Genomic DNA, 13842 nt, shown 5'->3' on the forward strand with positions numbered 1-13842 from the left:
GTTGCTTAGTATCTAAGTGAACCAAATAATGCTTGAACTGCTTCTTAGAAAAGCACACATTTAGATTTCATGTTGTTTAATTTTTGCATTCCAAATCTAAAAATACACATATAGTTTGCTGAAAGTTAAAGGAATTAGATTAGGTAATATACAGTAAAAAAATTACCTAATGCAGCCAAATTGCTTTATCTTTCATTATAAAGAATGCTGTATGTGCACAAGGGGTAAGCTTGCTTTTGTTTACCAGCACCATATAACATAGAAAAGAAATACCATAAAACACCTTTAAAGAGTCACAGATTATTAATAAATTATTTTGTGAAGCTAGATCTGCTGCTAATTGTGAATAAATATCTATTAATGCTTTGTAAAGGTATATCTTGAAAGATTAGCAAATGCTTTAATGGATATTTTTTAGGAATTCTATTTCTTGTTAACACTCAGTTCTCTCAATGACTCCTAGCCTGGCATGTAGGTGATACCTGAAAGTCAGTCCTAATGTACCTTTTGTGAATTTGCTGTGCTAAATACAAGTAGTAGCAAAGCACTGCAACCACGCAGGGAACAACAATCTTGGCTTAGGAGGAACCACTTCTAGAGAAAATGTCTGTGCCATAGGATGGCAAAAGAAAATGTCAATTCTTCTAAACTAAGTGAAATGAATCCACTTTGTTTCTTTAGGAGATTTATGAAGCAAAGAAGTAGTGAATACTCTGTCATGACTTTAGAATTTTTGATAAGATACTCTGGTATAGGTGAAACTTTTTGAGTGGCTGGAAAACCTTGGAAATTTATCAGAAACTCAGAATTCTAGAAGGATTTCTGTTTTCTGTTTTCAGTAGTGTTTTTGAGGATATCAGCCAGAAAGTAGCAGTAAGCACACTGGGGATTAGAATTATTTGTTATATTGAAAGATAGGAGCACTGATATGGAAGAAAAGATACAATCCAGCAAAATTAAGTGTAAAATTTAGCACTTTGTACAACTACCTGTTTCTACCTAGGAGTAATTTTGAAGAGTAATTTGCTCATTACCAGCTGAACTTGAATCATTCTTACCATAGCACTGGTAACACACTGTTTGCAATAGTTTAAAATGCCATCTTTTTCTTAAATGATAACCAAATTGCAATTTGGCTTCAAGTTGGCTATTACTAATAAACAAAAGACTTAGCAGCATCAAGAGCAGGGAGAAAGAGTGCTGCATGACTTACTAATAGTTGGTGATAGAAGAACTCTGGGTCCAGAAATGTTGCTGGAAATAGCAGCTACCCCCTTTTTATCTTTTTTTTTTTTAAATCAGCTCATTGCAGCGAAAATTACATGCTAGCTATATGAAAAGAAAAGCTGAATGATCAGAGTGCTAAAAATGTAATTCCTAGCACTTCGTCATGTCTGAAGTTCTACTGACAGAAAATAAAGTTTGCTACTCCTAAATGCCCATGTAGACAGATTGCAAATGTCTGATGCCTTTGCTTTAGAATAGGTCCAAACATGATTCTAAAGGATGGAAATGCATGCTACATTGGGAGATTTTTGTAAATAAGTAGTTCTTTCACCATTTCTGCAAGGTTGAAGATAAACTTTCAGAGTAAGCAAGGGCTTGGGGGGTTGTTTGGGGAGGTTGTTTTGTGGAGGGGTTTGGTTTTGGGGTTTTTTTACACCACGTGTATTTATCATATTCAAGAAATATACTTCATTCAAAAGGGATATGTGATGTGATAGCATGTGTTATTTCAAAAGTGTGCAGAGAAATAGATAATGTAATGATGGTTGGACTGGCTAGGGAGCAGGAATTACTGTACAGCCTTGGGTTGGAGTACTTGGTTGACACAGCATTTTCAAGGAAAAAATGGATGTCTAAAAACAGTCTGTCTTCTTGATCTCTGTTGGGACTTTAAGGGCATATTAATTGCACAAAGAGTTAGTTTTAAGATTCACCATCTCCCAGTGACATATTTGAACCCCAAGATGCGCACTTTTGTCCTGCTTCCATACATGTCCCTTATTTCCCACATATATAATTATTAATTAAATGCTTTTCTATGAGTATCAACATATTGAATAATTTGATACTGGGAAAGGAAATTAAAACAGATGTTGAAAGTAAACAGAAGTGTGTACAGTCATCAGTTAATACATCCAGAGTATTTTCTGCTTCTTCTTACTGTTTATGTCTTTGTTCTTACTCTCCATAGATGCCAGAATTCCAGAAGAAGACTGTCCATATTAAGGACCCAGGGAGAGTAGAGGAGATTATTTGTGGCCTCATCAAAGGTGGAGCTGCCAAACTTCAGGTAAAGATAGTAGAAGGTGTAACCAGTTTGGAATAAAAGCAACTGTGTGATTGTTGCTGTATGCCAAAAAATTTAAGTATGTGTATATATATATATATAAAGCAGAAGTCAACCTTCAAGATATCTCCAGAACTTAGGCATGTGAAATCTTTTAATAGTCCTTGTTGAATCAACTGTAATTCAGCCAGACTCTAGATAAGTAAATGACATAAACATAGAAGCTTAGTAATTTCAGGAAATATTCCGACCAAAGAAATGAAATAAACAGTTTTGTTAGAAAAAGTTACTCTTCTGGGATATGCTAGCTTGCATTACAATGGCTCAATAGAATAGGGAGGTTTCTGTGGCACACATGCTACTCAGCTGCAGCTATTGTTGATCGTTCAGAATTTCTAGCCATTCTTTATTTTGTCCCTCCACATTGTAAGACAGTTTTGCTTTTTCTTTCCTTAAATAGATTATTACAGATTTTGATATGACATTAAGTAGATTTTCCTACAATGGAAAAAGATGTCCAACTTGTCATAGTGAGTACTTTTTTTTTTTTTTAATACAGATTGGTTTGTTCACTCCTTTTAGTTTTTCCCATATTTTAATTTTCTGTCCAATTTATTCCCTAACATATGGGATTTTCTGTTGACTTGTTACCTGACCTGTACATTCTAATGAAGAAAAATTCTAGTGTATGTGTTTTTATGTGTATATATATATATTAATGAAAATCTGTGTGAATTAAAATCAGATGTTATTCACAATTAAAGCATTAAGTTTTGAACTCTGAGATGTTAATGGCTATATGTGGTAAGGTTGACTTTTATTTTTTAAGAGCCTGTAATAGTCTTGACACCTGCAAGAACCAGATAGTAAACTCCTTAGAATTCTTGGCATTTTTATCCCTATGCTGTATACGGTCCTTTAGAGCAAACAAAGAGAATCCAATAACTGATGAAGTGGGAACTTTAAGACATTCAGGATGCCTCAGGATGATTTCAGAAACAGATAAATCTCAAAAAACAGATACAAAAGCTTGTAATTGGCCTTGTAATTCAGAGATGAGGGGAAGGGCTTCTTCATGTTCCTTTTACTGGTCGCTGGTAAGAAAAGCTCTGAGGAAACATATTGTTATGTCATCAAACCTGTCATCTGTGCCATTTACAGTGCTGTAGAGCAAAGTAAAAGAAACATACCATCTTGTTTACCCCTCTTTTTTTTTCACTCTTCCCCCAGACATCATTGATAACTCTAAGATCATCACAGACGAATGTCGGAAAAAGGTAAACAAGAAACCTACTAGCACTTGGTTTGTTGTACAGACAACTGTCATTATTCCCTGACTGAAGAACCTTACTTTGATTTGTTACACCAAATACCAAGTGTTATTTGATTAAAATACATTAAACATCTGGTGTTTTTTTCCCTTTCAGTTATTGCAGCTGAAAGAAACCTATTACGCTATTGAAATCGATCCAGCTCTCACTATTGAAGAGAAGTATCCATATATGGTAGAATGGTAAGAGACACTCCCCATATTCAAATTGTACTAAGATTAGATTTAATAAGTTTTTAAAAGCAAATTAATGGCAGTACTTAGCTTCTAGCTATCACATTAAGTGCTGTACAACAACTGGTTCTGTTTTGCCGTTAACTTGAATGAGCAAGAATTAACCATACAGGATGCTTTTCATCATAACATTTAATGAAAGGTGAATCTTAGTAGCAAAGTTCAACTCATTTTTCTCTTTATATTCGAGGTACCATAAATCTCATGCACTGCTCATTGAACAAGGCTTACAGAAGGATAAGTTTGCAGAAATTGTGAGGGAATCTGATGTTATGCTGAAGTAAGTTCCTTTTTATTTGAATGATACTGTTTCAGAGCATTTTCTGTAGATTCTTACTGGGTGGTCAGGGGAGGAGAAAAAAAGGGAAGGAAACAAAAAACCACACACATTCCTGAGAATGTGACACCCTAATCCTGGAACACAGTGAGCTCTCTGTGCTCCTATTTTATTATTTATTTTTGTGCCCCATTATATGTTGTAGCTAAATGCCTACAGTGATCACCAGAGATCTGAAACTTTTTTTAGTCCCATCACTACAAGCTTCGTTTCTGTAGACTTTCATCCTCTTTAAATTGCACTAGTGGCATTTTTTTTAAGGGCAATGTAGAGTTTAACTTAGTTCCTTTGAAAAACATTCAGTTCGATAGTTTTATCTGAGATAAAAGTGCAGCGACTTGCAAAGCATGTTTCATATGTTTTATTAAATATTGCTCTTCCTCTATGGCTGAAGGCAAGTTTAAAAACCAGCAAAATCCTTCTTTGAAAGAAATGTGCTGTTGCTACCATCTCTTTGAAAGCTTTCTAAAACTGCCTGTAAATTTTGGACTACTGTAACAGGATGTTAGAACTTAAATTGTGGAACTATTTGTTTATAATACTGACTAAATTCTTATCTTTTGTAAACAGACAAGCACCCTGTCTCTGCCTTTTTGAAAGCCTAAGTCAATGTGTGTTGAATCTTCATTCACAAGCTAAAATTCCCTCAAAAACTTTCACAATATTTTATTTAAAATGTAAAATTCTACCAATCTAGCCTGTGTGGAGAAAGCGTATAGAGATAATATCATCTTCTTCCTGGAATACTATATATAGTCTTGATTGGGTACTGAACACTAAAAAACTTTCAGGAAAGAAGAACAATAAATGTTTTCAGGGTTTAAAAAACAAAACAAAATTTGTTTCATAGTAATAACTCTATAGAAAGTCACATGTTTAAGCAAGGAAGATAGAAAGGAGGTATAGCCCAATAGTAGCTAGAGGGAGTTCTACTAGTTGCTTGCTTGTTCTGGAGTATTTAGGGAGGAGGAAGTGTTTTTAAGTCTTTAAATGATAAGGTGTTTTTGGGGGAAAAATTATACAGAACAAGACCAAACAGCTCAATGGAGTAGTTTCTTACTAAAACTATATGCCTTATGTTAGGTTGATGGTTCTTGCTAACCTAAAAAGGTGAAGTCAAATGCTAAACCTAAAAAAATGAAGTCAAATGCTCAGAGAAAATTAAATCTTTTCCAAAGATGATGTGACTGTCTCCTGAAAACTCAGACTGTTCTTGGCTTTCTTTATTTGAGATTTGATTTGCATTTACATTCTGTGTTGCAGAGAAGGATATGAGAACTTCTTTGATAAGCTCAGTGAACATAATATTCCTGTGTTCATATTTTCTGCTGGGATTGGGGACATTCTTGAGGAAGTAATCCACCAGGCTGGGGTCTACCATTCTAATGTCAAAGTGGTTTCCAATTTCATGGATTTCGATGAAAATGTACGTATGAGATAACACATTCTTATCAAACATGACTGTTTGTGGTATTTAGTAGCTATTTATGTATATTACAGGATGAACATTTAAATGCAGCAGATGTAACCACCTACCCTGTGATACAGAAACTTAGAATTGCATGTTCAACACTCTCTCAGGCCAAGATGAAGCAGGTGATCCCAGTTCAAACACTGTTAGCATGGTGTGATTAAAATACCATTTATTTCCTTTAATGGCAGCCTCACGTTTGGCCCAGCTCTGCTGCTCCTCCTCTTCCTCCAAGCAGGGAGAATCGCTGTCTGTCTAGTCCTAACAATGGTGTTACAGTCATTTTGTTATTTAACAGTAATTTATCTTGTTCATCATCAGAGACTACATAGTTCAGTGTTAGCTCAACAGTAATATCACCTATTTCCTTCCAGGATTCTATCTTGCCTGAATGATACCAGAAATAACTTCAGATTTCTTTTTTTTAATAGGGAGTATTAAAAGGATTTAAAGGAGAATTGATTCATGTTTACAACAAACACGATGGTGCCTTGAAGAACACAGAGTACTTCAAACAACTAAAAGACAACAGTAATATCATACTGCTGGGTGATTCTCAAGGAGACCTGAGTATGGCAGATGGAGTAGCAAATGTCGAGAACATTCTTAAAATTGGCTATCTCAATGATAAAGTAAGTATCCCTACATAACCTTGTAAGCTTTAAATGAAACACTGGGAGATAGAAATAGGTTCATTATAATATGCCTGAGATATCAAACCAAGCGTTTGGCCCATATTTGTTTTGAGACTTCAAATATTTTTCACGGATTTCTTTTTTTTATAAGACATAAGCTACAAAAACGCAAGTGTATATTGCTTTGGGTTTTGTACTGAACTGCTACCAAAAAGTATTTCCTAGAGAAGTAAAATTCAGAGGCTATAAAAATTAATTCTCTTAAATTCCTGTGGCTTCTCCCCCTCCTTTCAATACTGGGTTGATACTTGAGCAAAATTATGATCTTCCAAATAACAAATATAGAATCTCCTCTTTTTTTTTTAAGTGACACACAACTGATCAATTGCTAAGTTATAATGCACATCCATTTGCATTCAGGAGAGAAAGAAATCCAGTTTTCTCTATCTCCCTGTCTTTTGGGAAGCTGAAGAAGTAGTTTATCTTTCAGTATCTTTATGTGTGAGATCCTGGAATAAATCTGAGGTATTATATCCTGGAATGCATGCAAAGCTATGTCAGGCCACTCCTACTCTGTCCTCCTGTGGAATTCACTTGTAGGAGCAATACATTATTTGCATGGCTCATTCCCTTGCAATTGGTGGAAGGATTGGGCAATATTTTAATGACAAAAAGTCTTTCAATAATCAATTCTTTCTCTTTATCCCATCTGCAATTAGGTAGATGAGCTTCTGGAAAAATATATGGACTCTTATGATATCGTTTTGGTGAAAGATGAATCCCTGGAAGTTGCCAACTCCATCCTACAGAAAATCCTGTAAATTGCAGTCTCAAGTCACTCCATTCCTTTCAGGAGGCAACTGGACAGAAGAGCACATGTGTGCTATTTTAGATGTGTTTATTACTCATTTACAGAACTGTTTAATTTAATTTAAAACTTTTATCTTCATTTTGGTATTCTGGAATATATATGGTATCAATTGTCAACTACAAGCTCCTTTTACTGCTCTTACACTGTTCTTTATTGTCTCACACTCCTGTTATAACTAGATTTAAATTGGATTTAGAGATGTGATATACTGCTGCAGATGGGATAGTATGGTTCACTGTCTTTTTTAATCAGGCATTTCAGAGCAGCATTTTAGAAAATGTGGCTATTTTGTAAAATTGAAGGTGTTAAACACTCTGTGAACAAGCAGTGTGCGCGTTTGTGTTGCCTTTTCTTTTCAAAGAAGACATTTCAGTCTCAGCTGTACTTTGAAGGATCTTATTCATATGCTACATACTTTCACAGAAGTTTTTCATACATATATTCTTCTCCAGTAAAAATGCTTTATTCACCCAATTCGGGCAGAGTGTTTCTTCTTCACAGATTTTTGTATCATTAGAAAAAATTCTCTATCCTTACTGTTTCTTATTGTCTGTGAAATGGGAAGAATGTTTTAAGTTAGTATATCTGAGATAAAATTTCTCATCTTTGTAACAACAGATCGTTTCACAAGCTAATAGTACACAGCCTCCCTGCACTCAGCAGGGACATCTACAAGTCGATCAGGTTGCTCAGAGCCCCATCCAGCCTGACCTGGAATGTTTCCAAGGATGGGGCATCTACCACCTCTCTGGGCAACCTCTGACAGTGTTTCACCACACTCTTCTTCAGAAAGTATTTCCCCTGTACTGAGCAGCACCTCTCAGCATTGTGTACAGAAAGGTACAGCTTAATACCACCACAGCTTTGGAAGCTTACTTGGATATGTTGCAGGATAAGTAAAAGATGATGTTGTGACCCTGGTCCTATGAGGTCTCAGCTGTACTAAATCTATTCATTAATAAAATAGAGGCAATCATACAACTTCCCTAATGTGCAATATAGTCATTGTTCCCCTTTTTTCATTCACAGCTGTGCCATCTTCCATTCCCTGAGGAGTTGTAATGAAAACGTGGGAGAGCCTAGATCTGCATTCTCCCCACCAGAAGTAACACACATCTCAAGAAATGGACTCTTTCCCTCCAACCTGTGATCTGTTATTTAAATTCTGACTTAGTAGCACCACTCATTTTTTTTCCAAATCAGCAGATTTACACTGCTTACCATCCCTGCTGGAACTTTTCCAAGAAAGGAAGAGGAGGGGCATAGTTTCCAAACCCCATTCTGCATCCTCTGCAGTAAACTAAAGTTAAATCCCCCCAGTATTTTGAATGCAGGGTAGAGGCCTGATATGCAATCTGAGGTAGTTGTGAGCACACAAACACATGGCACATGCTGTGCCAGCAGGGAACTCCTGAGCGCAGGGACCTTTTAGAAATTCCAGCCTGCATCTGAACAGGCAAAGAGTGTTTGAGGGAAATGTCCTCCTTGTCAGGATCTAGTCATGTTCGTAATTCCTTGCTCCTGGCAGAGGGGCAGCTGGCGCCCCAGAAGCAGGAGCCTTGAAGTTGTCCCTTGGAGCAGAAAACCAGTAAGACAACCAAGGCGAGGAGAGCACCTTGGCTGTCTTCCATTCCAGAGCCATTACTCAGGCAGCAGCAGATTGGAAGAGCTGAAAGCATCCTGGCAGTACCAGTGACAGGAGGAGATGGGAGCAGCAGCTGCCTCAGCCCTGGCCTGCCAAGAGCCTGTCAGCCAAAGCCAAAAACAGGGAAAGCTTGAAGGCAGCAGTGACAGCCGCTGAGTCAGCAGTCACTGGGACTGGGTGTGAAGTTTGGTCTGGTCTCTGGCCTTTCTCCCTGTCTCCCCCATTTGCCTCGGGCAGGGAGGAGGACGGGATGGTCATGGCAAAACTGTAAGGAAGGGAGCAGGCTCCAGTACAGTCATCTTCTGCCAGCACTATGGATTCAGCACCGCCAGCAAGACAAGCAGGGCAGTGTTACCTGTGACTCCCTGCAGGGCATCGGTGTGAGCTGCCTGCTCAGCAACCAGGTCTGCACCACCTGGGCACAGCAAGGTTCTTAGGGAATGCTGCAGCATTTTCAGGGGAGCTCAGCAATTTCTTTAACATTCTACATTTGGAGTTTTAGGCACCTAGAGAATTTACGTTAGCTGAGGTAATGTTAAGGTTTTGGAAGCAGGGAAGTAGGGTTGATGGTTCTTGGTTTTAGTGCTTTTTTAAACATGCAATCATGCTTTTGTCACAGATGCCAAATAAAAGTCCAAAAGGCAAAGGCCTTCTGAAAAACACCAAGGTGTTTGGATGCACTGCTTACTCAACCAGCCTCTAGTTGCAAGGGGCTAGTTACCAGGCAATACTCCTAAAGTTTACACTGGGATAAAGTTTTCCATTTACAAGCAGCTTATCTTTGGAATACAGATAACAGTTAAAATTTAGAATGTGTGAAGTGTAGCTGATAGTCACAGCTCCACAGCAAGAGATGTGTCAGCAACACACACTCTAGCACAAGATCATTCTGAGCTACAAGTGGAATGGATTTCCCTGACCACCCCAGCATCAGTGAAAAGAAGGGGGGCAATTCTGGTCTCTTTGTATACTGTTTCTGAGAGGGGAAGACTGTCCCATGTTTTCAATCAACCTTGCCTGAGAATACACATAAACTCATTGATTCTCCCTCCAGAATTTTTCCTCAGCCTTACCCAACAGGTGAGTGAGCCATCACGCCTTTACTGTTATGAAGATCTTATTCTTTAACCCACAATTGAAAAAAAAAAAAAACCAAACACAAACCCCTAACCAAAAGAAACAAACAAATGAACAAAACCCACAAAAGTAAATCAAACGAAACCTCACAGAAAAGCACATGCAGAGCAACATAGAAAAGGATTAGGCAGCATCTTTAAAAGCAGTTACCAAACTAGATGTCCAACTACATCTTAATCCAAGTTATTAAAATTAGTATTCAGCCTACCTAGAGAGCCCACACACAGCAGAAGGGAGCAGTTGGTTTCTCATCTACAGGGACACCTAAAACTCTTTGCCTTGGTAGAAGATTTCAGATCAAACCACCATCTTTCAAGCATTATGTAAGGAAGATTTTCCAATCTCACCTCCAAGCAGGTGGACAATGATTAGTCAGTCACCAAATGTTCAGTCCACAATGACAACCACTTAAAGAAAAGGATTCTTGTCCTTACAAGAGGAGGCAGGTAAGTTAAGATCTCCAGCATGCTTTTCTCCTTCTATCAGTAAGTCCTGTCAGTCTCAGGTCCTATGTTAAGTAACTGCCAGAGCAGTAAACCTTTGCTAGGACATAAGAGCAACTAAGCCATGTTGCAGTTACCCCACAGAACCCATTTGCTGCACAAAGGGTATTTCCATGCCAAATAATTTACTTTTTGAAAGGCCATAATACAGCTTTCTAGAAGAAATAGTTACTTACACAATCAACCTGAAACAGGAGGTCAGATTTTAAAAACCTGCATGGTGCTGTACAGATTATCAATATCCTCACATCTCATTGCCAGCCACAACTCATGCTTATGTGGTAGTTAAGGGAAAACACAAGATGCATTTTTAGATATCCTCACTTGATCAAAATCCCACCTTTTTGTCACTGGACTACTGGCTAATAGAAGAATCTATGTTATCAGTCACCTCTCCAAAGCCATGAACAAAATTAACTGCAAGCAAAATTAACACTACAGTTACAGGTTAAACCATCCTACTCCAGCAAGTCTAATTCTTGTAAGTACTATTGAGATTCTCCACTCAGTATTAGGAAAGATACTATTCACAGTATGTCTTTCTAAATCAAATTTCTAACCAGAAACATTTTGCCACCCTAAAAGTGTATTTCATTTATGATTTAGTTTGGAAAGAAAGGTATCATACATTTCCCAGACCATTTTCCCACAGCCAAAAGAGTATATCATAACTTTAAAGCAAGGAATAAGCAAAGTTAAGTGAATTTGTTACTTTTCTTTCTTCCCCTACTCACAATATCTGTTCTGTCTGTAGCACATGTCCAAGGTCAAGTATTTGGGACCTTTATTTAGCTGAAAATGATTCCTCCTCTTGAGTGGGTGTTGCAGCCAGCTCAAATGTCCTCTTACTGTCAAACACACACTAATAGTCCTGAACTGAGCCAAAAACTTGCACTCAGTACTAGCTAAATATGCCTTTTTTAAGCTTAAAGGAAAATCTGAATATTTTTCACACAGAAAAAAAATAACATTCAAGTTCAACAACTGCAAACTCTGATTTAAGCAAAATTTCTCATATACTTGGCATAGGTGGGATTTTACAGCAGAAAATATTGTTATCAAATTAGGACAGAAAAAAAAATTATAAATACCTGGATTTTTCATGGTTCACACACAGGTTCCTTTTCTTTTGCACTGAGCCTCAGACAATTCAGTTGGCAATTGCCAACCCTGGCTGCCAGCAACTTCCTTTTCTAACAGCAGTCAGCTGCCCAGCTCTGAGATTAGCACCTGCCTGTTTCTTTAGAGGAGTAGCAGCGTTCTGAGTTCTAGAGAGCCCCTCATTAGCTTAACCAGCTAGTTACATCTGGCTATTAATGATGCTTAAGAGTTATGATCTATTTTTCTAAAGTTAGTTAAGTATGTGAAAAAGTATCTAGATACTAATTAAATAAATAAATTCTAAAAAGATACATTCCATAGATAAGTTCTAAATAGATAAGTTCTAAATACTAGTAGATAATAAATACTAATAGATAAATTCTAAATATTAAATAAATTCTAAATGCTACATAAGTAGATAAATTCTAAACAAACAGATAACTTCTAAATAGATAAATAGATACAAATAGATAATTTATAAATTGCTACTTTCACCTGAAAAAAAATATGTTACATTTTGAGGTAGAAAATATTTACCATATATCCATATTCCTCACAGGCCGCCCTCTCTAACAGGTTGGTGACTCAGAGGGATTTATCTGTTAATGGAGCTGCACATGCAAGGGCTGTGCTGAGCTCTCCCAGTCCACACCAGCACAATTTCACTTCCCAGCCAGCTTCCCTGCCAGCCCTCCAGGCTCTGGTTTGGTGAACGGGCAGGCAGACTGCCCTCACTTTTAGGGGGCTGCCACACACCCTGAAAAGCAATGGGTAGAAGATTCAACACAAGCACAAGCCTTTTCTCAGGAAGGTGGCCCTGAGCTTTCCCTAGAGGGAAAAGCAAATAGCTACCAACAGAAAGGAAACGATTGGGTCTATGTTAGTAGTCAGAAATTCTGGATTTTATGCAGTTTAGCCTAACGCAGCCAGACAGACCTGGTTTCTGTTGCCTTTGTCTGGGCAATGCCCAGTATAAACACAATTATTTTGCAGCAACTTTTTCCTTATATTCTCTGATTTTCCCCAAAGCTGCATTCTTATTTCCAAAATGGCAACCTCCAGACTTGGAGGGGATGAGGTGAGTGGGCAACAAATACTTCCTCTAGACAGAAAAACATCTTTAGATGGATCACAAGCCATGTTTGCTAAGGCCTAAGAAGCAATGGAATGAGAATTTCAGATGTACTTACCCTAGCTGGAGGCACTGGTAAAGTCATCCCTGCTATCCCATCACTTCCAAATAAATCCAGCACAGCGATCTTTGGGATTACCAACTGCCTGCATTTTGGTGCTGCTCTTTGCCTTGCATCTGCCCTGGAGGACAACTCTGTTATCCTGGTTTACTGGGAACTCTTCAGCCCACCACCTGGAATGTTCCTCTGTGTAGAAAGATTGGGTCCATTCGCTAAGATTTTTTCAGACAAAACAGTTCAGTATATCACAGAATCAGAATGGTCTGGGTTGGAAGGAACTGTAAAGATCAAGAAGTTCCAAACTCACAAAAGGAGGGGACATACCCAGAAGACAGACTTGGTTTTTTGGGGGTATGTATGAGAACACAGTAAGGATAAGGAGCTGTTTCCACACTGGGAACTGCTTCTGGCAGCACTCACATCACAACTTGCTTCCCACTCCTCTCAGCTCTGTCAGGATGGAGAAGCAATGCACCTGAATCACAGCAAAAAGTGAGCAACTTGCTTCCCAATAAAACAAAAGGGAAAAATGTGTGCAACAGTCTTCTGAGGAAGCTGCTTTCACAAGACAGTGAAGCTTCTGAGGAGCCATTCATGACATAAACCTTTTGATTCCAAGTACCAGTCACCGATATCCACCATTTTTACATCTGCTATAAAGAGCCTGTATTTACATCAAGCCCAAATCAGACCAGACTTCCAGTATTTTACACACAATACATGTGGGTTTTGAGCTACAGATGAAGTGAAAACATCAAACCTCACATACACAGCTCAGTGAGTTTGCTTTTGCTAGACTGGGGAATGAAATGCTGTTTTCTACGTAAGACAATTGCATTCAGTGAAAGACTTGGAGTCCCCATCACCCTCCCAGCTGTCACAGCCAATGGTAATATGGGATGGGGAATTTAGCAAATGCCTCCTAAAGCCATTTCACCTGTGTGAGGTACGAAAAAAAAAGTCTTTAATAGTGGTCTATTATTTTTTATAATTTTGAATCAAACGTAGAACCCATAATCTTAGTTTAAAATATTTTTCCTGAAGATGAATAGCAAATTTGAACATATTTAGGATAAGCCTGCTGCATGCAAG

The 13842-nt window shown here is 37.9% G+C and overlaps 1 protein-coding gene and 1 long non-coding RNA gene across 6 annotated transcripts in view; one reads left to right on the forward strand and one right to left on the reverse strand.

Moving 5' to 3' along the window:
- The window catches only part of NT5C3A (5'-nucleotidase, cytosolic IIIA), a 26456-nt gene extending 18811 nt beyond the window's left edge, over window positions 1-7645 (forward strand). For all 5 annotated transcript variants that reach the window (XM_018075434.2, XM_008920936.4, XM_018075437.1 and 2 more), the window contains 8 exons: window positions 2198-2296; window positions 2754-2823; window positions 3524-3570; window positions 3721-3806; window positions 4048-4137; window positions 5458-5620; window positions 6097-6297; window positions 7020-7645. In XM_018075434.2, the coding sequence (XP_017930923.1) occupies window positions 2198-2296; window positions 2754-2823; window positions 3524-3570; window positions 3721-3806; window positions 4048-4137; window positions 5458-5620; window positions 6097-6297; window positions 7020-7121 (858 nt within the window). In that variant the 3' untranslated portion in view covers window positions 7122-7645. The remainder of the gene's footprint in view (window positions 1-2197; window positions 2297-2753; window positions 2824-3523; window positions 3571-3720; window positions 3807-4047; window positions 4138-5457; window positions 5621-6096; window positions 6298-7019) is intronic.
- Window positions 1-11221, reverse strand: part of LOC108640206 — a 24694-nt gene extending 13473 nt beyond the window's left edge. Inside the window, exon 1 of the long non-coding RNA XR_001920993.2 lies at window positions 11191-11221. This is a non-coding gene — a long non-coding RNA (uncharacterized LOC108640206). The remainder of the gene's footprint in view (window positions 1-11190) is intronic.
- Between the last annotated feature and the right edge of the window lie 2621 nt (window positions 11222-13842).

Source organism: Manacus vitellinus, unplaced genomic scaffold, assembly GCF_001715985.3.
Source record: "Manacus vitellinus isolate BGI_N305 unplaced genomic scaffold, ASM171598v3 scaffold_3_pilon, whole genome shotgun sequence".
Lineage (NCBI taxonomy): Eukaryota > Metazoa > Chordata > Aves > Passeriformes > Pipridae > Manacus > Manacus vitellinus.